Genomic DNA, 26,488 nt, shown 5'->3' with positions numbered 1-26,488 from the left:
TCCATAGAAGCAACAGCAGTGGTTGCATATGCTCAACTCAACCCCCTTAAACCCACTGATGATGCACCTTTTTGGTTGCATGATGGTTTGTTTCTTGCCCAATAGTGATAAACGAGAATTTACATATTGGGAAGTGTGGCTGCAATTGCTGTTGTTCCCAAGCTGCTACCTGTGAAAGTAGACCAAACTATATTTTTTTCTGTCTATCAATTATTTCTCAGTGGAATTGGGTTGGCTGTCAAAGTGAGTTTATAGCAGCCCCCAAGGTAGGCAGGAAAGGGTAGCAAATTTTCATACTCATTTCTAAAACCTATCTCTGTAGTAAAGGGTCAAATCTGTAAAGATGTTTGGAGCAGCCATGTTAAAAGGCAGACAGGGCATTCTAGGCAGGGGGTTACCAACCCTGCTTTGATATGGATATCTTTGCAGAGGATCCCTAGTCAAGCTTTACCAACAGCACAATCCTGACCATATCTACTCAGATTAAGTCCTGTTGAGTTCTATGGGGCTTAGTCCCGTAATAAGTGTGTTTAGAATTGCAGCCTTCAGAGTCAGCCATCTTTACTCCTGAGTGCTCCCATCTAACAGCTCCACAACACTAAGCTCCCTTCTTCCTACGATGGCCTTCTGGTGACGGGCTTGGCCTGAGGGCACCAGAAGCAAGTAGGCTAGATTAAATGTTCTGTACCCAGGCTCCCTAAGCAAGTGAGAAGGAATGATCCCATCATTTCAGCTGGACCTGGGAACACCCTCATTTACCTATGATTTCTATTCAATCAGAGATTTTTTTTATTTGAGTGCTATGCTCCAAGCAACTGTGGTTGATGCTTAACATATCATGCTTAATGACATCACTAGGGCTAGGGTTGCCATATTCCAGTTCCACAAATCCGGGCAGGCTAATTTGCATATTATGCAAATATTTGCATATTAATGTTTGGATTGTCCAGTTGTTTTGCTTTTGTGCCTAGGAATTACCACCAAAAACTGGGGAAAGATGTGAGATATCTTTTATTTTAAGCAACATTTTCAGCCTTAAATGCCTAGACTCTAGTTTCCAACACTATGGAGTATTTATTGATTGATTAAGAGAATTTATATCCTGCCCTTTTGCTGTTAAACACAGAGCTCAGCACAGCTTACAAATATAATAAAAACAATAAAAATACACAATCAATATAAAAACATAATAAAAACACAAAATAGCAACAAACAAAAAGGAAGTCAGGGCAGCAGTACAGTTAACCATATATGATATATTTCAAAGATGTGGTGGGTGGAGACAAACAAGAAGCCAAAATGTTAGGAAAAGGAGTCTTTCACACCACATGCTCAGTTCTAAATACTGTTGCAGCAAGTTTTACAAGTTCCTCCAGTATTCCACTGGTGCAGGCACTCAGACATTCAAAGTATCTGTATGTTTCTTAGGTTTTATAAAAGCAGAGCTTTGCTTAACTCAAAATTTCTTCTCCCTTTGATCAACCACATCTACACAGGTTCCACCTCCATACTCAAAATGAAACTGGACCTGGAAGTGTGCAACAACCCCACACATACCTTGCTAATTAGATTACCAATGCCAGGATGTCTGTCTTATCGACTACTCTAGTGTCCCCACCCCCCCACCGGCATCATGAAAGACCCAGTCCTGGGCTCAGAAAGAAAATAAATATCTGGTCCTCTTCAAAGTACTGATAAGCCTCTTGTTTTAATTAAAATAATAATTATAAGTTCTTGCTCTTATCACTAATGGGAGTTAATTATCTTGCATATGTTGCTGTTGCTTCTATGGCTGTAACTGAGTGAGGTTAAAGATAAGTGAAATGCAAATGGGGGGGACACAAAAGGCAGTAACACTTTCCTAAATGTAATACCTTACCAACCACAACAAGATTCCTATGAGTAAGGCAGAAAGCTCAGCATCCCACAACCAGTCCGGATTCATAAGCAAAAACCCAAACTAAAAAAATCCTAGCAGCCAGTCAGCCAAGGTCACAGAAATCCCCATGCAGCACAACCTGACCTGGGGACTGCAGTTAATGCAGAATGCTGCAGCACAATTGCTGACATGAGTGAGATCCTATCAGCACATAATACCTCTGCTCTGAAATCTGCATTGGTTGCTGATTTGCATTTGCTACTAGGCCAAGTTCAAGCTGTGCTTTCCATGTTATGGGTGCCACATAGTACTTGTTCTGCTCTTGTAAGAAATCAGTCCTTTTGTGTGGCAGCACCTATGCTTTGGAACTCCTTGCCTATTGACATTAGGCAGACGCCTCTTTTCAGCATCTGCTAAAATCAGTTTTCTTGAGACAAGCCTCTCCAGGCACGTAGAAGCTATTGTGTTTTTAAATCTGTTTTTAACTCATTGTTGGTTTTATTATTTTGAATGTTTTTAAGTATCTGTCCTTAACGCTTTTGCCAATAATTTTATTGTTTTAATTCTTTCTGTAAACCGCTTTGAGATTTTTTACAATAAAGCGGTATATAAATGTTGTAAATAAAAATACATAAATAAATGTTGGAGTCACTGTGGCCCTTGAGTCTATTCTCACTTTTAGGAACCAAGAAATCTGTCTTATACTGATTCAGGCCATTTTGTACCATGATTTCTTAAATGCAATACCATACCAACCACAACAAGACTCCTATGAGTAAGGCTGAAAACTAAGCATCTCACAACCAGTCAGGATTAAGCATGACTATCAAATATATTTATTATTTACACAAACTGTAAAGATATTTATAGTGCAATCCTGGGTTTATTTATTCAGAAGCAAGTCCCAGTGTATTCAGTGCGGCTTACCCAAACAGGGACAGAACTGCAACCTCAAGTGATAAGCAACTTCATTCACACAACCCAAAATTCTGAATCATGCCACTTTACGCTGTTTTGCAACTGTTTATACTTGTTTTTATGGTTATTGGATTGTAAATGGCTTTATTTCTTGTTGTGAGCTGCGTTGGTTTCCAACCCTACCTCACAGGGTTGTTGGAAAGACTACACACACACATACACACTGCAGATGTATAAATACATACAGCCCATATAATAGTTTATTGTCAAACCAGTATTAGTTTTAAAAAAATCAGTATTAGTTTCCTACAGAATAAAAACTGTAATACCTGAGTAAGCCCTGCCTACTTGCTTTAAAACAGGACTGAAGGGAGAATAGAAAGAGAACACAAACACAATTGTTTTTTACATTCACTCCAAAGTCCCATTGATTTTCAACAGATTCATAATCATGTCTACTCAAAAGTAAGTCCTATTGAATTCAATGGGATTTACTCTGGACATATGGAATTAGCAATGCTTTTACCCCCACAAAAGCAAGTATTGGGAAGGTTTTCAAAACACTGCCCAGGATCTGACTCCTGCACACAAGAGGGAAAAAAACTGAAATGTATATACTTACCCAATTTATGAGATTTTCAGATAAACGGGGGAAACCACCATTTTCTGGCATTGCAATGAGGTTTTCTAGACACTGCCACAGGTCAACCAAACACTTCACTGATTGGCTGCAATCATGAACGGGCGGAGTTAAAGCTACGAAGTGCTATACAGTAGTTTAAAAAAAGATTTAACAGTCGGGGCGGCTGATGTCTTTATGTATATCTCGAGAACCGGACCACCTAGAAACTTATTTTTTAAAAAATTAAAGCTGAGAATCTGGGCCACCTAAGGGGCTAAATGGGTGCAGGGTGGCATGCAAAGAATCCAGGTAAAACCCGGCTATCCGGGCAATATGGCAACCCTAACTAGGGCCCCCCCTGAAATCTCAGTTTGGGATGCTTCTGACCTGGCAACCCTAATTATTATCCTGAAGAGAGAGAGAGAAACTCAGGATAACATTTCATGCCCTAGTGAAATAGACTATAATCCATAAATGTTTATGCTATAATAAGTTTGTTAGTCTTCATGATGCCTCAAGACTGTTTATTATTCCAAAATCAGTTTCACATCATTCAGCAGGTCCTTCCAACTAAGGCTGCAGTCTTAATTCCTGGTTGGCAGAGGGTGGGACTTGACAGAGGTGCAGTTAGTGCCACATCAACACGACAGAAGGGTGGAAGGAAAATGCCCCTTTGCTGTGCCAGTTCCCAGGCCTAGATTAGGCCCTTTGCTGTTGCACAACGGCAGTTGCGCTGGCTCAATATTCCATAAATCCTTTGCCAGTCCCAGCCCCCACCCACCAAATGTCCTGTTTTGAGGGTTTCTGCTGGCTGCCTACTGTTTGGGCGGATGTATCGGAGCACTCCTTGCTGCCAGAACTTCTCACCCCACCTCCACTCCATCCAAACCCTAACCCAGCATGATATATCAGGTTTTGGATTGCTCTGTTAAGTGTGATAGGATTGCAGCCATAGGCAATTACAAATATCTTCAAATTATATTGTTTTCTCTAATGTGTATTAGTCAGTGTCATAGATCTGCTGCATTCACTACCACACCAGAGGTAAGATTTCTAGAGGTTTGTCAGTTCCATGGCTAGCAGCCATAATTTCCGTGACAGTGTATTGTTGGGAAGCCATAACGATGGAACAGAACGCCTGGGACTTCAATCCTTGCCTTAATTTGCAGGGATATTTCCTCTCCTGAGACATAGACAAATTGTTTCTTCACATCATTTATATGTAATTCTAATAAGCATGAAGGGTTAGGTTAACTCCCCAAGAAAGCTAATGTGTGCAAAGTATGAGTGAAAATTAAATACCTCTTTGCTGCTTTTTATCATATAATAGATTATGCTTGAATTCTGATCTGAAGTAATGCCATGGTGTTTAAAGTCAGCATAAGAGCAACTTTGAGCTGTCTGAGCAAAATGAAGGGAGAATTAATACTGTAGCTTCAATCCTTGGATATGATTGACAGTATATGATATGAAATAATAGCCTTTCAAAGGGCATGCATTTTAGCTTCTCAAAGAAATTGTGAAGTTACTGCATTGCAGGTCAAGGTCTCCAAGTAGCATAATTATCAAAGAAGTGCCAAACCAAAATCATTTTCCATTTTTAAAAATGTGCTAATTTATAAGTGACGTTGATGGTGGCCTTTTTTTTCTTTTTTTTCTTTTTTTTGAGATCTCAAAGAATGTATTTTACAAAAAAAATTAAGTGCTAAGAGTATAATGATGCACAATTTTGACATATTTTTCATCATTAGAAATACAGCAGCATTTTCCAAAAATGGTCATTTGAATTTCTTTCTTAAAAGTCAGTGGGTGAGATCCTGTGTAGCACAAGTAAGCATCCACTTGTACAAACAGGGATTCTCCATCCTATCCTCTCCCTTGCAGTCCCCCAGTGTGCCCTAATATATGTTCCAGGGGTTGGGGGACCCTCTAGAACAGATTGGGGGGCAAGGGGTCTAGAAGGGGGAGAAGAAAAACCCAGTTGCATTATGCAAGTGGATTTCCATTGTGCAGGTGGGTGGACATCACTGAATGTCACCAATTAAAGGAAACAGCTGGTCTCTAATGAGAAGACCTAAAGTTAATGGTTTGTTATACGGCTTTCTGAGTAGCTGTGATTCTTTTAATCTTTCCTTCTATTATACAAAAGTAAAATGTATGGGTTGTATCCAGTGCTGGTCCTACTCACAGTAGTCCCATTGAAGTTAATGGGCATGATGAAGGTTCATTAACTTTAATGGGTCTACTTTGAGTAGAACATAATTGGATATAATTCTATATGCCCATTTTTGGTTATTTGATGCATTTTTCCCCTTGATTTCTTTTTAAAACCTGAAAGCTATTTTGCACCTTAATATGGACAGATGTGGGTTGTTGTTTTAAAATCCTTTGTGTGAACAGATATTATATCTGCATTTACAGTAAAAGACAGATATTAAGGTGTATTTTGTATGCTGATTTCAGTCATCTACCAGACAACTATATCTGAGAACTTCAAGGGTAGGTCAGCAAAGGCAGCTTGGCTGAAATGTATCAATCAGAGTGTTGTATTCTGACTCCTGAGTCTTAGTGATGCATGTATAAAGAAGTTAATGTGTGTCACCCGTGAACATAGTTCCTGCTTACTGCATGATTTTCACAGAACAAGTGGATGGCCTGGTGGGTCTTGTTTATTTGCTTGTTTGTTTCCTAAGTTAACCTCATAGGTATATCTGTTGCATGACCATGACTGATGACTGACTCATTTTGTATTTGTCTTCCATATGTGATTAATATCCAAATATTCTTCCCCCCCCTTTTCCCTTTTTGTAGAAATTATTGAGCCTACTACCACTAGTCCTGTCTCAAGCCCAGGTCAGTATCCACATACATTCCCAAAGTATGCTTGGGTACTCTCTCTCTCCCTCTCTCACTCTTTTTCAAGGAAAGACAACATATATGTTGCTGTCATACCAATACACATGCAGTTGATGTTGAACAGTATTCTATTACTGCTGAATTGTCTCTTTCCTGTCTTTCTGCATTCACAGTTTGTGCTGCTCTTTGGGCAAATGCTATTCTGCCTTGGTAGATTTCTTTTATAAAAGCATTTCTCTGTTTCCCTCTGTCCCAAAGATCACACAGCAGATGCATACAGCGTTAGCTTAGCAGTGGGATGCCTTTTGCGTTTATATTCCCTTTGTGGTATTATCTGTGCTAAATTGATTGTTGGCTGTTTTGCTAGAAGCAAGGCGTTTGTGTGGTTTCCCCCTCCAAGAGGCAGCTCTTCTTCTGTGCATATTGTGTTGCAGCACCAATGGCCAAATGCAGAACTATATTAATGATAGGGTACATTTTTTGCAAAGGTTGTCTGTTCCCATGAGGAACTTCAAGAGTGAAAGTATCACAAGATAACATAAATACTTTTATGAATTTCAGCTTACAGCATCAGACCTTCTGAGAGAAATACAGATTTCAAGACATTTGTCATAACTCCCTATTAATAGCAAGCCAGAATCATTCCTTGGTCTTTGAGGGATATTCTGTTATTTACTTTCTACTTTAATTTCTGTGGACTGGCACATATAGAGACTGCTTTAACTCTAGACAACACTGATGGGTAGAACAGGCAAAATATATTATTTTTACTAACTACTTCAGGAATATCTTTTCCTAGCCTCTACATGCAAAATCAGAATTGTGGAAACAGACTCCAGCCCTAAACAAATACATACTTCTACAAAATTGAGACAGTGCGATCCTGATATAAACATGCTACAAATTTGCAGCAGGCTGGCTTGGCTATTCCTGAAAGCCACAGTACTGAGGGCAAGAATTCACATACTTTTGAAATATGGGAATCTTAGTGTGGAAATTTGTCCTCTTTGAAGGTATAGTTTGAACTGTAAAGAATGAGATTCCCACTGCTTCTGTAGAAATTTGTGTTTTCTGTGTCATCCATGCTGTGTCTGACACAGCAGTGTGATGAACCAACCTCAGTCTTGCAGTGCCTTGCAAGACAGAATTAATAGAGTGCTTAGGGTTTGTCTAGTGTTCTAGTCTTACTGGCACATAAATAGTTGATCATATAGCTTGCTAGAATTTTTTTTCTGTTTTCATTTTGAGACACTGTTATTAACAAACTTTGCTATAAAACTTCGTTCAACCTGAAGTTCATTTATATACAAGTTGCTAGTTGTTGTTTATTTGTGTATATTCTTCTTTAGAAAGTGTAAAATTTACCAACAATATGTCACAGATTGTGGTGCATTGTTTCCTGGTGCACTCTTCCTATCATTTTAACAATCGTTTCTGCTCCCCATGAGCCCCAGTAGATTGTTTGTTAGACCTAACATCATCATAAACCTGAGCAGTATTTTATTTATTATTAAATTTATATCCTACCTTTCCTCCCAAAGGCAGTATAGTATTGACAAGTAGAAACCCAGAAACCCAGAAACATCTCACAGTGCCATGGCATAGATAATCCCATCCTGAGCATTGGAAAGACGCATCAGTGGTTCAATGCAGAGGACTTTCCAAAGTCATCTGTCAATGGCCACATCAGCTTCCCTGCTCTCTTATAGAAAGGCTACATTTTACAACTGCCATGTGAAAAACAGCCATATACAACTACTGTGAATTCTGAAGCTCTTCACAGAAGGGTAGGAGAATAATGGGAACATAAACAAACAGCAAGGAAGCAAAAGTTGCTATCAAGTTGCATGATTATACGAGGCCAGTGGACCAAGCAAGGAAAACAGAAAACTCTACCCTCCTGACAACAGCTTTCTTACACAGGTGGGTTGCACTATGAGCTGCCTGAATTTATAGAGGGAGTAAAGATTTCCTCAGATTGGGCAGGATAATGCAGCACCAGCAAAGGATCATTCTATAAAGCTGCCTCAATGAGAGCAAGTCACAAGAATTCAGCCTGCTTGGCCCAGTATCTTGCCCAAGCTGAACAGGCATCTTCATGATGACAACTCTTGTGTGGTGTTGTCAAAAACCAGATTGACCCTAAAATATCAAAAGGATGAGTAGATTTAGTGAGCCTGAGGAGGTCACACTAAAAAGAGAAGGTTGGTAGTTAGGTAACTAAGGAGGCTATGAGGATCCACCAGGCCTTATGTGGTGGACTACCAGGACTCTAGTGCATGGTTGCTCTCTGGGCAGTAAAGAGTTCCCAGGTGCTGTACTGGCTCTGCCCACCCAGGATGGCCATTGGCTTTCCTTAGCGGGAGATCTGTAAAAGACTTCCTGTACAGGCTGGGAAAGAATTGCTGTCCAGACTCTGGCATGTTTTGAATGTTGTCTGATTCTGATTCCAGGCTCACCTTCCTGGGCAGGCATCCCTTCCTTCCCACCAGCCTATATTTTGTGCAACTACACTAGTCTTGGCTACTGGGAAATTTCCAAAGTCTGGGGTATGCACTAGATATGGTTGGGGAAAGTAGAAATTTGTTGCCTCCAAAATTATTGTGCAAGAGAGGAGGAAGAGACCAGGACTACTATGGCCAGCCTCCCAAATATATGCATGCAGATGCCAGAATTATTCTTTCTATATAAATGGTCATGTGTTCCTTGGTAAACAAATACCAAGCCCAATTTTTTGTTCATAAGTTATTGTCTCCCCTGCAAACAATTGTAATTCTGTGAATACACTGTCTTGTTTCTCCATTCTTCTCTCTCACACCAGCAATTTTTAAACCAGTTGATATGGCATTGATTCATTTACATACCCCAAAATGTTATTTTTATCAAAGTATTAATATAATACTTTATCCATACTTTTCCATCTCCAACCCATTCCCCACAAGCAGCCATTACTCATCATCAACAACAAGGTACACATTTTTTTACCCTTTATTTCTGTTTGGGGAAGTGATTGTGAAAATGAGACACAACTTGGAAGGTGCAATTTTCTCTTTGTGTTTTTGCTGTGTGTCGTCCAGATGTTGTGCACTGCAACTTCCACATTCCCTGACGGCTGGCCATGCTGTCTACAGCATAGCTGATAGTCCAAGACACCATGCCGGCTATCCCTGCTATAAGATCTGTTCACGAATTCTAAACCATGCAGTTACAATAATCTGGAATGGAGATTATGATTGTGTCTGGTGACCCTGGCCCTATATCCCCTGCAAGCCCTCTCCTGCTGACCATACACTGGGGGGAAATCTGCCATACCCTGGGGGGAAATCTGAACAGGTGAGCCTCATCCATGCACTCAGGCCCCTCTGTGATATGGAGCTCTGCACAATCTGGGTTCTTCATCATGCAAGGATTCCACACCCATAGAGCAAGCTTTCCTCTTCAGACCTTCTCTCAACTCATATACAGTGGGGGCAGGGCCATCAGCAGATGCAGTCCCACTCTGCCTGATTGTAATTGCATGACTTAGAATGCCTGAAGAGGGCTGTAGAGTGAACAAACAGGAAGGTTGAATTCTTAAGAAAGTTTTGCTGTGTTTTTGTTGTTTGTTGTTTGTCTGATGGTGGTCTGGGAGTGGAGGCCTTTGTCTCTGTGGACACTTTTGTGGCTTCATATGTCTGCCTCCCATATTTTTCTTCCACGACTCTTTCTCCCCCTTACTAGAACCCCTGGTTGTGGCACAGTGAAGCAAGAAAGAAATCTCCATCCCAAAATGGGTGGGTTGGTGCCTGGGGCAAAGGGGATGCTTTTCTATGTTTCATGTATCATTTGCTGGACTTGCAGATTAGAAAAATATGCTCTGTAGAATATAGTGTGCCTGTTCTCTCTTTGTGGCATACGGCGCTGAATTTAATGGGCTTACTTGGAGGTGGGGGAAGAAATGGAGTTTAGAATGGGATTAGCTTCTGTTTAGGAACAGGGCACCTGTGCTGATTCAATGGCAATTATTCAGCAGGAGTAGTTGTTCCCAGCAATGACAAGAAAACTTGTGTTGATAGAATTCCTGACTGTTATGCAGCTATTATAGGGACATGAAAACAAACTGGCAACCTTTATTAAAAATTAAGGATGGGGGAGAAATTCAGTTCGTATTTTAATGCAAACCTGTCTAATTCATACTTCGCAAAACAAAATGCAGAACTCCTTCCAAATGTTCAAATTTTGTGATGTAGTTCTCCAACCAAACAATGTGTTCAAAAATGTTATAATGGGGAAAATGTGCATAAAATGTGTATATTGGTAAAAATAACATACACAAATATTGGTGAAAATAAAATATATTATGAGAAATTGCTTTTTAAATGTGTTTATTGGGCAAAATTGCATAGATGTGCATATTCAGATAAAATGCACAAGCACTGAAATGCTAAGAACCTTTCACGAGAACTTTTAAAGAATTATTCGCAAGCCAATGCAGAAATATGGTGAACTAAACTTAAGGTTGGAAAAATGAGTAACTGAGGAAAACCAAATGTACAGATCCATCCTTTCCTACTTCAGAGTAATGTAGAGTTGTATAAATCCTAAACAACATTAACAAATAAAGTTGATACAGACAGCCAATATAGTCTTATGGCTCTTATTGTTTTTCTGGTTTTTGAGGAGATTGAATGAATTTGTTGTTATTGTTTTGTACTGTTGATTTCTTTTTATGCTGTGATTTATTGGTTTAAGGTGCTTTGGATTTGCATTGTCCCCAAAAGTGGACTGGAAATATTTTATAATGAAGATAGAGTTCTGTTTGCATGCTACTTCCTGATGGTTTTTTTTAAAAAAAGAAATACACCATAATCCAACCAAGAGTTATGAACCCTTAAAATAACAGATGCGAATGGGTTTAATATGTCTAACTTTATATTGGATTGTGAACAGTTTGTTTTAATAAAATATATTTTGTATCATTTTGTTTTTTCTCACTGATAATAATAAAAATTGGCTTCAAGCCTCCAGTTCTTTCCACACTTACAATATACAACTAAAATGGTAGCTTTTTCGTAGCAATCTAGGACTGTGTGTCTTTAATAGCTGTTTATTCCTTGTCAGCAAATGTAATGGTAGTGCAAATAATGAAGATTTATGGAGTGTTTTTGAAAATGGAAATGTTTATGGACAACCTATCTTACATTGCTTTAGGAGGCTTTTCATAGGATTTAAGGAATCACGATGACAAGGGGGAAAAGTACAGCCTTAAAAATATGTTTTTAAAACCTATCTTGGTTCCAGTTTTGATTTTGTTTTGTTGACATCAGTGGCAGAACTTCATCTTTCCATTAGTTCATCATACCTCACCCAAATAAACAAGTGTAAAATTATGCATATTGGAGCAAAAAATCTTAATTTCACATATACGCTCATGGAGTCTGAACTGGCAGTGACCGACCAGGAGAGAGACCTCGGGGTTGTAGTGGACAGCACGATGAAAATGTCGACCCAGTGTGCGGCAGCTGTGAAAAAGGAAAATTCCATGCTAGCGATAATTAGGAAAGGTATTGAAAATAAAACAGCCGATATCATAATGTATTATACATTATGTATAAATCTATGGTGCGGCCGCATTTGGAATACTGTGTATAGTTCTGGTCGCCTCATCTCAAAAAGGATATTATAGAGTTGGAAAAGGTTCAGAAGAGGGCAACGAGAATGATCAAGGGGATGGAGCGACTCCCTTACGAGGAAAGGTTGCAGCATTTGGGGCTTTTTAGTTTAGAGAAAAGGCGGGTCAGAGGAGACATGATAGAAGTGTATAAAATTATGCATGGCATTGAGAAAGTGGATAGAGAAAAGTTCTTCTCCCTCTCGAATAATACTAGAAGTCGTGGACATTCAAAGAAGCTGAATGTTGGAAGATTCAGGACAGACAAAAGGAAGTACTTCTTTACTCAGCGCATAGTTAAACTATGGAATTTGCTCCCACAAGATGCAGTAATGGCCACCAGCTTGGACGGCTTTAAAAGAAGATTAGACAAATTCATGGAGGACAGGGCTATCAATGGCTACTAGCCGTGATGGCTGTGCTGTGCCACCCTAGTCAGAGGCAGCATGCTTCTGAAAACCAGTTGCCGGAAGCCTCAGGAGGGGAGAGTGTTCTTGCACTCGGGTCCTGCTTGCGGGCTTCCCCCAGGCACCTGGTTGGCCACTGTGAGAACAGGATGCTGGACTAGATGGGCCACTGGCCTGATCCAGCAGGCTCTTCTTATGTTCTTATGTTCTTAATTTCCTGTTCGTGGTGAACATTTCTTAGCCAAGTAGGCTGCTAATTAGCTTTGTTCATTTTCAGTCAACATCAAAAATAATTGGATAGGGATTTCCTTAACAAACCCTGAAAATATCATCTGGAAAGAAAACCATAAACATAAATGTTTGACATTTTGAGAGACAAGCACTGCTGATAAATGTTGTTGCAACTGATGATTCACAAATACTGGCAGCACTGCAAACAGAAAGAGACTAAAGCCATCATTGGTTATATAGTGAAATATTAGCTTGAAATTCTACATGAAGATTATTGACTCAAGCAAAATTAATGATATGATGATCAAAAAAGAGAGCCTGTACCAATGACTAAATAAGACACATGACAAAAGATGTATAGTTCCCACTGAAGATATCTTTGCGTGAATGTAAATGAAGTATGGAAATATAGCTTAAAAATGAAGAAAATTATGGACGTTCTGCAAGCAAAAGCATATTATTTATTTATTTATTGTACGTATATACTTGTATATGATAAGGTAATCTAATTGTTTTATAATAGATTAGCTAAGAGAAATTTGTACAACTGGGTAAAATATCAGTAGGAACTGGAGAACCAAACAAAAAGCCAGTGGTAGAGGACATGATATGCATACCCAAGATCCCAAGTTAAATCCCCAGTATCTCCAATTAATAGAATGTCAGACTTCAGAGCTGTGACAACTTGTATAACCTTGGAGAGCTGTTGCCAGTTGGAAGAGACAGTACTGGATTGGATAGGCCATTGGTCTGAATCAATTTAAAAGCTTATAGGTTCACTATTCCAGCTGTATTCAAGAAGCACTAATGAAAAACACCATGTGATCAAGAGATGAGATGAGGCTGAAATGCAAAAACAGCAAGCTTCGATATACATTCTTAATGTTGTTTCCTTCCATACAGAATGCATGTGACATGTCAATATACACATTTAAAAATCTATTAACCTGGTTGATAAGAGATTATAGTGCAACAGGTAAAAAAAACCCCTCCTTAACTTCATATGTATGCTAATGGGATCTGAACTGGCAATGACCGATCAGAACCAGAGCTTGAGAGAGTAGTGAATAGCTTAATGAATGAAGTGTGTGGCAGCAATAAAAAGAGTCAATTCCATGTTAGGGATCATTAGAAAAAGAAACTAAAATAAAACTGCTAGTATCATAATGCTGTTATGCAAATCTATGGTGCGACTGCATTTGGAGTACTGTGTGTAGTACTGGTCACCTTGCCTCAAAAGGATATTGTAGAGCTGGAAAATGTTGAAGTAAGGGCAACCAAAATGATCAGACTGAATTAACTCCCCTGTGAGAAAAGGTTACAACATTTGGAACTTTTAGAAAAAAAGTTGAGATAAAAGGCAACTGGGGGGCAGAAGGCATATAAAATTATGTATTGCTTGGAAAAAGTGAATAGAGAGTTTTTCTGCCTATCATAATACTAGAACATGGGGCCATTGATAAAGCTGAATGTTGGAAGATTCAGGACAGACAAAAGGAAGTGCTTCTTCAAACAGTGCATAGTTAAACTATGGAATTCAGTCCCATAAGATATAGCAGTGGCCACCAACTTCATGGTTTAAATGGCGACTTGACAAATTCATGGAGGATAAGGCTAGCAATAGCTACTAGGTAGGATGGCTGTGTTCTATCTCCACTGTAGGAGGCAGTGTGTCTCTGAACACCAGTTGCTGGGTGAGGTCATCCGGAGGTTTGGAGTTCGATACCATCAATATGCTGATGATACTCAACTTTATTTCTCCTTCCCTCCAGATGCTAGGGAAGCTGTCCGGACGTTAAACCAGTGCCTGATTTCGGTAATGGACTGGATGAAGTTGAATAAGCTGAAATTAAATCCAGACAAAACAGAAGTGCTCCTCGTTAGTTGTGGGATTGATCTGGAGATAGGGAATTTATCAAGGTTAGATGGGGTTGCACTCCCCCTGAAGACCCAGGTACGCAGTTTGGGTGTACTTCTGGATTCTGCGTTGAACCTGGAGGCCCAGGTATTGGCGGTTTCCAGAAGCGCTTTTGCCCAGTTAAGACTGGTTCGTCAACTACGCCCATTTCTGGAGATATCTGACTTGTCGAAGGTAACACATGCCTTAGTTACATCCCGACTAGACTACTGCAACGCGCTCTACGTAGGGCTGCCTCTGAAAACAGCTCGGAAGCTTAAATTGGTTCAAAGAGCGGCTGCTAGAATGTTAACAGGAGCGGGCGTACGGGCCCACACAACCCCTTTATTACAACAATTACACTGGTTGCCGATCTGCTTCCGGGCCCAATTTAAGATACTAGTTTTAACCTTCAAAGCCTTACACGGCTTGGGCCCTCTCTATTTATCTGATCGTATTTCCTTCTACGAACCTTCTCAGCCTTTGAGGTCCTCTAGTGATCCTCTTGTAATTCCTTCAACCTTTAAAGTTCAGCTGATGGGAACCAGAACAAGGGCTTTTTCTGTGATTGCTTCCATACTCTGGAATTCTTTACCAGTTGAGGTGCAGCTGTCTTCCTCTCTTTTAGTTTTTCGACGCCAGGTTAAGACGTTTTTATTTCATCAAGCGTTTAATTTTAGTGATGTATAAAATGTTTTTTAACTTTGATAGGTTTTTATGCTGATTATGTTTAGTTTAATACTATTTTTTAGTATGTTAATTTTAACTCTTGTATCTGATTGCTTTGTTTGCCGCTTTGAGTTCTTTGAAAATAGAGCGGGATATAAATTTTTTAAATAAATAAAATAAAATAAATTGCTGGGAATCACAAGAACTGTTGCACTAAAGTCCTGCTTCCAGGCTTCCCATAGGCATTTGATTAGCCATTGTGAGAACAGGATGCTGGACTGGATGGGTCTTTGGTCTAATCTAGCAGGGCACTCCTTATGTTCCCAAAAAACGTTTGCCCACATCTAGCCATATTTTATGTGCAGTTATTACTTTAGTAATTAATGATAATGTGATACGGAATATTGTTGAATATTACATCATACTGGAATGTAAATTTGTGCATCCATTGGGAATCTCTTGTATAACTGTGGGCATGTTTTATGATTGCATATCAGAAATTGCTGTAAAAGTGTTAAGGCAGACATAGAATCATAGAATAGTAGAGCTGGAAGGAGCCTATAAGGCCATTGAGTCCAACCCCATACCCAATACGGGAACCCAAGTTAAAGCATAGCCAACAGGTGGCTGTCCAGCTGCCTCTTGAATGCCTCCAGTGTTGGAGAGCCCATCACCTCTCTAAGGAATTGGTTCCATTGTCATACTGCTCTAACAATTAGGAAGTTTTTCCTGATTTTCAGCCGTAATCTGGCTTCTTGTAACTTGAGTCCATTTTTCCGTGTCCTGCACTCCAGGAGGATTGAGAAGAGATCCTGGCCTCCTCTGTGTAACAACCTTTCCAGTAAGTTTTGCAACCACATCACACTGATGGCTCATATTCAGCTTGTGATCAACAACAATTCTAAGATCCTTCTCACATGTAGTATTGCTGAACCAAGTATCCCCCATCTTATAACTGTGCACTTGTTTTCTTTTCCCTAGGTATAGAACTTTGCACTTATCCCTATTAAATTTCATTCTGGTGTTTTCAACCCAATGCTCCAGTCTATCAAGATCACTTTGAATTTCGTTTCTGTCTTCCAGGGTATTAGCTATCCCTCCCAATTTTGTATCATCTGCAAATTTGATAAGCATTCCCTGCACATTCTCACATAGTTTACAGACTATAGGAGATACAAAAAAAAAAAAAAACCTGAAGGTAGATCTATATTAAGAGGGATATTGCTCACATTCCTGTTTATATATATATATATATATATATATATATATATATATATATATATATATAAAATCCCTAATTAACTGATTGTTTTTAAACAATGAAAGAGTGTCATATGTTTTTATGAAGGAAAGAAAGGTAATTTTTGACATATACAGAGATCTTACAAATGTCTTCATACTGATAAGGCTGGATTTGGGATCTCATACTTCCATTGAGTGTAGGGTAGGCTGAGTGTATCATGCCCAGCCACATGAAATAGGCATAAGAACATAAGAAAAGCCCTGCTACATCAGGCCAAAGGCCCATGTAGTCCATCACTCTGTTCCAACTGTGGCCATCAGATGCCTATGGGAAGCCTTCAAGCAGGACCTGAGTACAGCAGTGTTCTCCCCATTTGTGGTGCCCAGCAACTGGCACTCAGAGGCGTATTGCCTATAGCATTGTAGGTAATACATGGCCTTTGTGGCTAGTAGCCACTCTTAGCTTTAACCCCCAGATGGATAAAAGCTAGACTCAGTGGTTCTAGTGGCTCCCTCCAATGTTTATTTACAGACTGACTGACTTGTAGCATTTATACACCATCCAAAAACAAATACTTGCTCTTTCACATTTGTGGAAGGGACTTTCATCCTGCTGAATGGTGGAAGGGAGGGGGTGATTTTCACTTAAGAGAAAAATCAACTCATTTGAAATGTGGTGGTGGAGGAGAGCTTTGTGCATACCATGGACTGCAAAAAAGACAAATAATTGGGTATTAGAACAAATTAAACCAGAAATATCACTAGAAGCTAAAATGAGGAAACTGAGGTTATCATACTTTGGACACATCATGAGAAGACATGATTCACTAGAAAAGACAATAATGCTGGGAAAAACAGAAGGGAGTAGAAAAAGAGGAAGACCAAACAAGAGATGGATTGATTCCATAAGGGAAGCCACAGACCTGAACTTACAAGATCTGAACAGGGTGGTTCACGACAGATGGTGTTGGAGGTTGCTGATTCATAGGGTCGCCATAAGTTGTAGTCAACTTGAAGGCACATAACAACAATAGTGTAAACATTACCTGTGCAAATATTACCTGCATGAAACAATCCCCTTCAAATAAATGTTGGAATGACATTAGGAAAGAAAGGAAATAAATTCAAAGAATCCTAAATTATAAATAAGTCTCCTACCGGGAGGAAGAGCAGGACATAAATCTAATACATAAAAAATAAGGATATGTATATAACAGATGATTTGAACAAATAGATTGTGTATTGACTTGCACTCAGTCTGTGGTTTTTACAGCTATGGCTAATTGACAGCTTGCTATGAATAGAACTGGCTGATCAAGAAAACAAGGAGAGCATTGGGCAAGTTTCATTTCATGCGTGACAAAATAATTCTTTTTTTCTCATATCACCATCATTGTCATTGACAATTTAGTTAATCGTGGGTCCCTCCAGACGTCTCTTTTGTTGAAAATTCATTATGACCTGTGCTCAGGATGCTATTAGAGTGGTCATATGTGATCCCGCTTTCAATACTGTTTGCACTTGCAAACATTTTGGAGCGGCCGTACTGCTTCATTTCCAATCAGTGCATATCCTGTCACTTCTTGCTGAAATCTTGTAACTTTTCATACCACAAATATTGCACTATAGCACCTCCAGTCAGCAATAATGTAGTAGCATTGCGGAATCAGAGTTAAACAACTAATAAAGCAGAATGATGTGCGGACAGTCCAGTATAAATGCACTGTTATTGCATCAAGAACATGTTGCAAAAGACACTCATTCTTTGACATTCATTCTTTTATAAATATATCTTCATACTATGTGTTGATATGTATCTGATTTCATACTATGGTTCTAAATTAATATTTGCTTTTCATTTTGTGCCCTTCTTCCTTTAGTGTACTGCCTTCAAGTCGATTTCAACTTATGGCGACCCTATGAATAGGGTTTTCATGAGGCTGAGAGGCTGTGACTGGCCCAAGGTCACCCACTGAGCTTCCTGGCTATGTGAGGATTCGAACCCTGGTCTCCCAGGTCATAGTCCAACACCTTAACTGTCATGGTTCCCCTCCGTTGTTTTCATCCTGAGGGACAGATTAGGCTGAGAGATGGTGCGTAGCCCATGGTCACCCAGTAAACTTTGTAGCCTATTTCCATTTTAAAATTCAATTAAAATGATTTATATGCAGGCAAAGTTTATGAAGTAATGCAGATCCACATAATACATTTAAAGTACATCCAACTCACATTTAAAGTGCATGACTTCCCCCAAAGAAACCTGGGAAGTATAGTTTCTCTCTCACAGTTAAAGTTCCCGTCACCCTTAACAAACTGCAGTTCCCAGGATTCTGTGGTGGGATTCATGTGCTTTAAATGTATAAGGCAGATTCCTTTGTGCCTAAAAAAGGGAAGACACGCAAGGGCCACAGTGACTCCAATATTTATATATGTATTTTATTTACAACATTTATATACCACTTTATTGTAAAAACCTCAAAGTGGTTTATAGAAGGAATTAAAAGAATAAGATTATTGGCAAGAACATTTAAAGACAGGTGTTTAAAAACATTCAAAATAATCAACAATGAGTTAAAAACAGATAAAAATCATAACTAAAACTGCATGCCTGGGTAGGCTTACCTAAACAAAAAAATTTTTAGCAAGTGCCAAAATGGGTACAGTGAAAATGGAAATGGACTGCCTTCAAGTCGATCTCGACTTATGGCTATCCTATGAATAGGGTTTTCATAGTAAGCGATATTCAGAGGGAGTTTACCATTGCCTATCTCTGAGGCTAGTCCTCCCCAGCTGGCTAGGGCCTGCTCAGCTTGCCACAGCTGCATAAGCCAGCTCCTTCCTTGTCCACAACTGCCAGCTGAGGGGCAACTGGGCTCCTTGGGACTATGTAGCTTGCCCATGGCTGCACAGGTGGCAGGGCACATAACCCATGAGCCGCTCACTGTGAAGGTGATCTTTAGCTGGCCCTTTACACCCAGGAGACATGAGCGGGGATTTGAACTCACAGACTCTGGTCTCCCAGCCAGGCTCTCCTCCCCACTGTGATATACCAGCTGTTGAGTACAGTGAAGTGCCTACCTAATATCAATAGGCAGGGAGTTCCAAAGCATAGGTACTGCCATACTAAAGGATCGATTTCTTACAAAAACAGAACAAGTATTATGTGGAACTATAACATGGAAAGCACACCTTGAACTAGGCCTGGTAGCAAATCAGCAACCAGTGCAGATTTCAGAGCAGAGGTATTATGTGCTGATAGGGTCTCACTCATGTCAGCAATGGTGCCACAGCATTCTGCAGTAACTGCAGCCTCTGGGTCAGATTGTGATGCATGGGGATGTCTGTGACCTTGGCTGACTGGTTGCCAGGAAATTTTTAGTTCTGGTTAGGAACCCGAGTGGTTGAGGGATGTGAAGTTTTCTGTCTTATAGTGATCTTGTGGTTGGTATGGTATTGCATTTAGGAAATCATCACTGTGTTTTCTTCTTCCATTTGCATTTCATTTACCACTGACGTTACTCGAAGCAACACCAGTGGTTCCATGTGGTTAGCTCAACTCCCTTAAACCCACTGATGATACACCTTGTTATGTGCATGATGGTTTGTTTCTTGCCCAACAGTGGTAAAAGAGAATTCATGTACTGGGAAGTGTGGCTGCAATTGTTGTTCCCAATCTACTGCCTGTGGAGGTAGACTAAACCATGTGTGTTTTCTTTCTGTGAATTACTACTCACTGGAATTGGGCTGGCTGTCAAAGTCAAAGCCCACAGAGTAGGCAGGAAAGAGTAGAAAATCTTCTTAACTCTTACTCATTTCTCAAACCTCTCTCTTCACTGAAGGGTCAAGTCCATAAAGAAGTTTGGAGCAGCCCCGTTAAAAGACAGGCAGGGCATTCCAGACAGGGGGTTGCCCACCCTGCTTTGATATGGATATCTTTGCAGAGGATCCCTAGTCAAGCCTTAACAACAACACAATCCTAACAATATCTACTCAGAAGTAAGGCTAGATTAAATGTCCCTTACCCAGGCTCTCTGAGAGCCAGTGTGGTATAGTGGTTAAGGTGTTGGACTATGACCTGGGAGACCAGGGTTCAAATCCCCACATAGCCATGAAGCTCACTGAGTGACCTTGGGCCAGTCACTGCTCTCAGCCTCAGAGGAAGGCAATGGTAAACCTCCTGTGAATAGCACTTACCATGAAAACCCTATTCACAGGGTTGCCATAAGTTGGAATCGACTTGAAGGCAGTTCATTTCCATTTTTTCACCCAGGCTTTCTAAGCAAGTGAGAAGGAATCATCCCGTCACTTCAGTTAGACCTGGAAACACCCTCATTTAGCGAATATGTCTAGAAATTGTTTTGTTTGAGTGGTATGCTCCAAGCAACTGCGGTTGATGCTTAATGTATAATTCTGAATGACATCACTAGGGTCCACCCCTGACATCTCAGGGTTTGGGATGCTTCTGACCTGGCAACCTAGTCTGGAGAAGGAGTCCTGGAAATGTAAGTGAAAGTCCTATCCTTCAAATGAATATGAATTCCATACATTTCACAATGTTTGCAAACTAAGGGCATGATGCAGAAATTTTCTGAGTTGTGCATTCAGTGGGGGGGGTTCTTTTACTTCTTTATTTTAGTTTATTATGGTTTCACATTTTTACAATAAAACGATCTAGTCCCTTCTCCCCCCCATCTTGTTTCTCCCTCCTTCCCTCCCAGTTCCCTGCCCCCTCGTCCTTTTTAACAATAATATTTTCATAGCATTTATCTGTAGTGTTCAGATTTCACATTCAAATACAAAAAATAGGATAGGCAGCCATCTATCTGTGGTGCCTAGCTAAGCAACTATTGGAGTGGAGGCGTTCTGGTTCCTATGCTATGCCTGTTAGGGCAGTATCCAGCAAAGTGCTTCCCCTAGTGCAAAGACTTCCACTGCACATTAGAACTTCTCCTTCCTCTCCTTACAAGCCCCCCATGCACCCTCTAAGTTTTTTCTGGGTTTTCCTCCAACCCTTCCAAGCAGATTTGGAGTGGTTGCAGGAAGTGTGGGTAGAAGAGAGAAATGAGAAGTTCAGTTGCCCAAGTAGAAATCCTTGGGCTAGCAGAAGCACTTCTGATACCACCCTCGCTTCTAGTTTTGGATATTACCTGACAAAAACCTTCAGCGTACTCTTGGAAGCTTGTGTTTTTGTGTATTCTACTGAACAAAAGTTTCTCTTGCGCTGCCAGCTACAGGCGGTCTTACCTTCAATTTTCCCCATGTGTTCTGGGATTTCTAGCATTGGATGATAATTGTTACAAGCTTGACCTGGTGGAGCCACCTTTTCTGACCTCCCATGAACCCTTATATGGCGGATATGTGGCCAGTTATTACAATGGTATCTCTTATTGTCCGGCATTTGTCTAGGACCAGATTAACTCTAGTTTGTATTTCCTTCCAGAATGATTTGATTACCAGACAGCTCCACAGCAGGTGAACTAGGTCTGCCTATGGATAACTACATCTTCATCCATGGGTGTAATTCCCCTGGTGCATAAAGCATACTGGAGTCCAGTAAGCTCAGCGCAGTATTTTCTGTTTGATTAGCCTCAATCTGATGCCATGGGTGGCTACTTTAATGCTGCTTAGGTTATTTCTAGCTTTCTGTTTCACTTTTGACTTTACCTCAGGGCCTAGGGTGTTGCACACTGCCGTGTATAAGCATATATTACATTTTTCTTGAAAAGTTTAGGGCATGTGCTGTTTGCAGAAGATCAGGTATGTCTGCTTTACTCAGTGCAACAAGTCCAAATTTTTCCACTATGCTATTTAACAGGAAAAAGTAGGAACCTGCGTTATACCAATTCAGACCAAGATTCTTTATCTCCTGTCCAGTGTTCAGACTTTACTGATTATAGACTTTGTGCAAATTAATCAATGTACTAACAAAAGTCATCTTCACTTTCTTTCATGAAGAAATTGTTATATAACATTTTAAAATACCGTAATAAATACAGTAATTAGATTTTATTTATTTCTTACTGCAAGAGAACATTTGTTATCATCCAAAACAAAGAAATTTTGTTTTTTTTAAAAATCACATGGTTGCTCATTTGAGGAAAGTGACTTTCTTTTCATTTAAAACGTTAATTCCACAAGAATGATGAACATAATAAGACAGTTATTAAAGTAGATCCTACATTAACTTAGGGACAAAGGGTTTTTTTCAGCTTAAAGACAAAAAAAACCTTGAAAGGTAGGTATTTCTACTAAATCCAGCATATAAGAAAAAAAATCAATTACATCTAATTAATTCCACATATAGTGAGTCAGAGAAGCTGTGAATTTATTATTATTATTATTATTATTATTATTATTATTATTATTATCCCACCCTTCCTCCCAGAAGGAGCCCAGGGAGGCAAACAAAAACACTAAAAGCAGTTTAAAACATCTTAAAACCAAAATACTTTAAAATATATTAAAACAAAACATATTTAAACATATTAAAACTTTAAAAACATATTAAAAAGCACTTCCAACACAGATGCAGACTGGGATAAAGTCTCTATTAAAAGGGTTGTTGAAAGAGGAAGGTCTTCAGTAGGAGCTGAACAAATAACAAAGATGGTGCCTGTCTAACATTTAAGGGGAGGGAATTCCAAAGTGTCAGTGCCACAACTCTAAGGGTCCGCTTTTGTATTAATAACAGTAGAAATGGCATGTGTAAGCTCCACATTTAGGCATTATATCTGTATTCAGTACTCTATACCATATTCACTAGACATCTGTGTTAATATTTAGTTCCCGTTATTGATTCTACAGATGATGAAATGGGTCTATAGATTTGAAAAGTGGGCTTAGCAGTGGTATTTTATCTTATTCATAATTTTCAAGTGTTTCTAACTTGAAATTGATTAGGAGGAGGTTTCTCTGTAAAGTGCTCAGATAAGGAAAAGAGTTGAAATAAAATGCTAGAAAATCAAGTAGCAGTAGTAGTAGGAAATAATTAGTGACCTTCCTAATTGGCTCATTTCATGAAGTGTTTTTGTATATAAGTTAGAACAGTCAATGAGAGGTTTCATTTTTGCTTCTGTTATTAAAATGAAAACTCAACTGTATGCCTTTTTAGTAAATCCAGTTTGGACCTACAATGCTTTCTCCCATTTCCTACCGTTGTTATTTATTTAGTATATTTTAAAATATTCATAGATAATGAAAATAATCACAATTCCAGAGTGAACTACCAAAGAGGAAACAGTGCAGGAACAGCTGCAGCACTGGAGGATTGGAGGAGACCTGTCACTGCCCAGGGAGTGAGTACTTAAGCATCTGGGTGCTTGTTTGCTCGCTCCTCTGGGTTGCTGTCTCTCGAGACAGCAGAAGTCTCTGGTAAGCCCTGCAAGGACTGGAATCCTCTGCCTGACCCTGATTCCAGAGAGAAACTGCAGTCAATCTTGCAGCCTCTTGCATCAGCTCCTGGCTGGGTCAGTGGGTATTATCCAACCGCTCCTGAAAAAGTCCATTCTGGACTCATTGGTGTGTGACAGCTACTGCCTGGTCATAGTTGTGATTGAGAGGGTTGTGGCACAACAATTGCAATTACTCTTGGATGAAACAGATAATCCTGACCCATTGCAATCTAGGTTCAGGCCTGGTTATGGGACTGAATCAGCCTTGGGTGCCCTGATGGATGATGTTTATTGGGAGAAGGACAGGGGGAGTGTGACCTTGTTACTTGATCTCTTGGCGGCTTTTGATACTATTGACCATGGTATCCTTCTGAGTCAACTTGGTGAGATGGGTATTGGAGGTTTTACAGTGGTTCCGATCCTACCTTCAGGGTTGTTTTCAGAGAATAGCATTGGGTGATTGTCTTTCAGCCTCCTGGCAGTCATGCTGTGGGGTGCCACAGGGTACCATCTTGTCCCCCATGCTATTTAACATCTATATGAAGCACTTGGGAGCGGTCATCAGGAGATTTCAGGCAAGGTGTCAGCAGTACGCTGATGATACCCAGCTCTATTTCTCTGTAACATCTGAATTGGGAGAGGCCGTGCAAGCCCTGGACAGGGTTGCCAGGTCAGAAGCATCTCAAAACCTGAGATGTCATGGGGCGGGCCCTAGTGATGTCATGGGGCAGGCCCTAGTGATGTCATGGGGTGGGCCCTAGTGATGTCATGGGACGGGCCCTAGTGACATCATGGGGTGGGCCCTAGTGACATCATAAAGCATGATACATTATCAACCACAGTTGCTTGGAGCATACCATTCAAACAAAAAAAATGTCTTTCCTGTCCAAAGCACCTTCTCTCGACTTCTGTGCAAGAACCCAGTAAATTCTTTGCAAACTTCAAGTGATGGACACCTATTGGGAGGGGTGTGTGGAGAGAGAGAGAGGTTCTCTCAAGGAAAGATCTGTCCTGTTTACTTGCCGCCCTGGGCTCCTGCTGGGAGGAAGGGCGGGATATAATAATAATAATAATAATAATAATAATAATAATAATAATAATAATAATAATAATAATAATAATAATAATAATAATAAATGAACATTAACACTAGCTCCACCAAATAATATAAATTAATGAATTATTTAAATCACTCATTGCATCTTAGAGGAATACAGGAGCATGAAATATGGTCTATCCAGATAATAAATCCAATCTCTTGCACAAATACCTAGAAGTTCAGATTTGATGAAGATGAAAGTACTGCAGGAATTATTTTAGGTAACTGTGATAATCCTTAGGAGAAATAGTTCTTCCACTATACACACTATATATTCCTGGAATATCGCTGGTTGGTCTGCAAAACAATCATCTCCTGACTTCATCACATATTTGAGCGAATTCGATATAATTTTTTTCCAGGAAACTTGGGCTGTACAAAACTTGATAGCAGATGGATTTTCAATTGCACATCTACCTGCGACACCACCTTTACCAAAAATGAAAGGTCGCCCGAAAGGAGGCTTGGCAATACTTATAGCCACATCAACATCAGCATGTATTACAAACCTGAATTCTTGTAAAAATATTGCCATGGGAGTCCTTTTGTCTTATAATACATGTGCCTTCCTCCTGATTAATGTATATATCCCCCCTAACCTTACAAAAGCTCAAACAGATCAAGTGTGGGATGATTTAGATAGATATATCACTACACAGGAGGCATTATTCCCTAAAGCTTTTCCTATAATTATGGGTGATGTTAATGCCAGGATTGGCTCAGATAATGATAAATTGTTTGCCTCAAAATTATGGGGAGGAGAATCTATTGACTATAATCTTTATCTTAGATAGATCCTCTAAGGATACTAAGATGAATTATGGAGGTATATGCTTAACAAGATTTATTGGTAGTAGAAATCTCACTATGTTAAACGGTTTAAGCTGACTTGATAGATGTGCGGAATATACGTATATTTCCGGATCAGGAAGTAGCGTCATAGACTATGCCCTAATTCCCCAATATCTATTGAAATACATTCTAAACTTTAACATCGGTAATAGACAAGATAGTGATCATCTACCAGTAACCTTCTCAATCTGCCTACCAGAAAAGGGACGTCTGCTAAACTCGCATACCCAAATGTCATATTCACCACATCCTACCCATAAAAGAATCATTTGGTCCCCACAAATAGCTTTAAATGTGGCCACATTCCTCTCCTCTGATTTGGCTCTGACAATAAGGGGAAGAATTATGAACGCTACAAATCCCTCTTTGGCTATAAATACTTATGCTTCTTTGATTTCAAGTTTAAAAACTTTAGTCTCCCCATCTACCACCCGCAGGACAACCACTTATATGAGCTGCCCAAGATGGTTTGACAAAGATTGTCTGGATGCCAAGAAACAACTTAGGCAGATATATATTCAATACCGCCAATCAAACACAAATATACTTCCGCCTGAGTACTACAATGCTAAAAAGAACTATAAACAAATAATAGCTAACAAAAAAAGACATGCGATACATAAGAGTTGGGATTCGCTAATACATGCTTCAAGAACCAAAAATTCCAAAAAAATTTGGGAGATTGTTAATGGATCTTTTGGACTCTCAAATATTGTACCATGCTGTATCCATTCTCACATATGGGAACAATACTTCAGTGACATTCAGATTAATA

The 26,488-nt window shown here is 39.7% G+C and overlaps 1 protein-coding gene across 2 annotated transcripts in view; it reads left to right on the top strand.

Annotated features, from left to right (window-relative positions):
* The window catches only part of NEGR1 (neuronal growth regulator 1), an 856,142-nt gene that overhangs the window by 733,715 nt on the left and 95,939 nt on the right, over positions 1 to 26,488 (top strand). Inside the window, exon 7 of one of the 2 annotated variants that reach the window (XM_061630507.1) lies at positions 6,231 to 6,272. The exons of the other annotated variant lie outside the window; for it this stretch is intronic. Within the exon in view, the coding sequence (XP_061486491.1) occupies positions 6,231 to 6,272 (42 nt within the window). The remainder of the gene's footprint in view (positions 1 to 6,230; positions 6,273 to 26,488) is intronic. 2 annotated transcript variants of the gene reach the window in all.

Source organism: Rhineura floridana, chromosome 6, assembly GCF_030035675.1.
Source record: "Rhineura floridana isolate rRhiFlo1 chromosome 6, rRhiFlo1.hap2, whole genome shotgun sequence".
NCBI lineage: Eukaryota > Metazoa > Chordata > Lepidosauria > Squamata > Rhineuridae > Rhineura > Rhineura floridana.
This window is presented reverse-complemented; position numbering and strand designations above follow the sequence as displayed.